General features: G+C 35.2%; 1 protein-coding gene across 1 annotated transcript; it reads right to left on the bottom strand.

Annotated features, from left to right (window-relative positions):
* On the bottom strand, window positions 1-1,371 carry LOC107956824 (small acidic protein 1). Its single transcript, XM_016892328.2, has 2 exons — window positions 1,114-1,371; window positions 1-985 (listed from the first exon to the last, which is right to left on the bottom strand). The coding sequence occupies exon 1, from the start codon at window positions 1,317-1,319 to the stop codon at window positions 1,137-1,139; it is 183 nt and encodes a 60-aa protein (XP_016747817.1). The 5' UTR covers window positions 1,320-1,371; the 3' UTR covers window positions 1-985; window positions 1,114-1,136.

Raw genomic sequence — 1,371 nt, 5'->3', positions numbered from 1 at the left:
TCGAGCAATTATGAAAATGCTTTATAGAAAGTTCATGGTTCCATTACAGGTCACCTGTCAACAAATATCCATGGTGGACAAGGGCAGCAGAATGCAGAGTCTATGGGTTTAACATGATACATAGCATTAGTTCTAAAGGTAGCAACGAATAGGTTTAATGAAGTCTTCAGATCTTGCTTTCTAGTTTTGGTATTTCTCTATGGAAGATCAAATGAGGGCACAGTCAACCTAATTTTATTTAAGAGAAAAAGAAATAAGAAAGAGAACACAAATAACTTGATACATTCTATTAGTTATAGAAGTAAGTTGCAATGGATAGATTTATGCAATGAATTCATCTTAAAAATTAATAAACAATACACTGAACCCTATGAAGAAACTGGTCTATGAAAAACTTTGGGCTTGAAGACATAAATAAACTCAACATTCATCTTTTCCTTTGAAAAATAATCTAGAGTTATATGTCATTCCACATTGCAAAACTCGTCTATGAAGAAAAATGAATGAACAATTCATTCCTTTCCACCTATGTCTTTCAACAGATTCTAATTACTTCATCAGCATGTAATATATACTGTCAGCCATGAATATAGCTATCACTACCAAGAAACGCTATGCCTTAAACAAGATAAAAAAAAAACCATGCAACATGTGCTTAAATAGTTACCAAGGTTTACCAGATAAACGAGAAATTGTTACAAGAACTGTATTTATGAATATCAGTGAAACTCCAAAACCATTTCATCCTCAACATATAAACATCCTTGACTTTTTTCTTAAATACCAACGGTTAAAAGAGGAAAAAAGAAGTTCTAAAAGTTGGTACCTTAGTTTGAGACCCTTGAACTGCAGCGATTCCTTTCTTTTGTGTACTATCTGACATAGTATGCATCCCAAGTCCATTATCTATTGTCGCAGACTTCCCTACTTCCTGAGCTCCTTGCATAGACTTTTTTATAACCCCTGATGCCTTCTGCAGAATTTCCTAGGATTGATAAATCAAAATATAAGCTATCCATAGTGCAGTTCAGATTCGACTAAATTGAACAAAGTTTTAAGAAATTTTAGTCCCTAAAAAGCGAAAGTAAGAAGGAAAAAAAAGATAGATAGTACTTGAAACGATTCTTCTTTATTTTTTAGTCAATATCGGAGTCATCAAAATCGTCTTCGAAGTTGTTGAAGAAATCGGCATAGGCGAGCTTGTTGTCGGAAGCAATGACGCCTTCACCGAAGATCTCCGGTGTGTCAACATCGTCGACTTCCATGGCTGAACCTTGGTCGTCTGGGTCCGTCACGAATATCATCGGCATCGGCCTCATCTTTCCCCCCTTTTCTTTTCTTTAGGCTTCTAGGGATTTCTTTCGTTGATTT

Source organism: Gossypium hirsutum, chromosome D04, assembly GCF_007990345.1.
Source record: "Gossypium hirsutum isolate 1008001.06 chromosome D04, Gossypium_hirsutum_v2.1, whole genome shotgun sequence".
Classification (NCBI taxonomy): Eukaryota; Viridiplantae; Streptophyta; class Magnoliopsida; order Malvales; family Malvaceae; genus Gossypium; species Gossypium hirsutum.
Note: the sequence above shows the minus strand (reverse complement) of the source record. Positions and strands in the feature narration are given on the sequence as shown.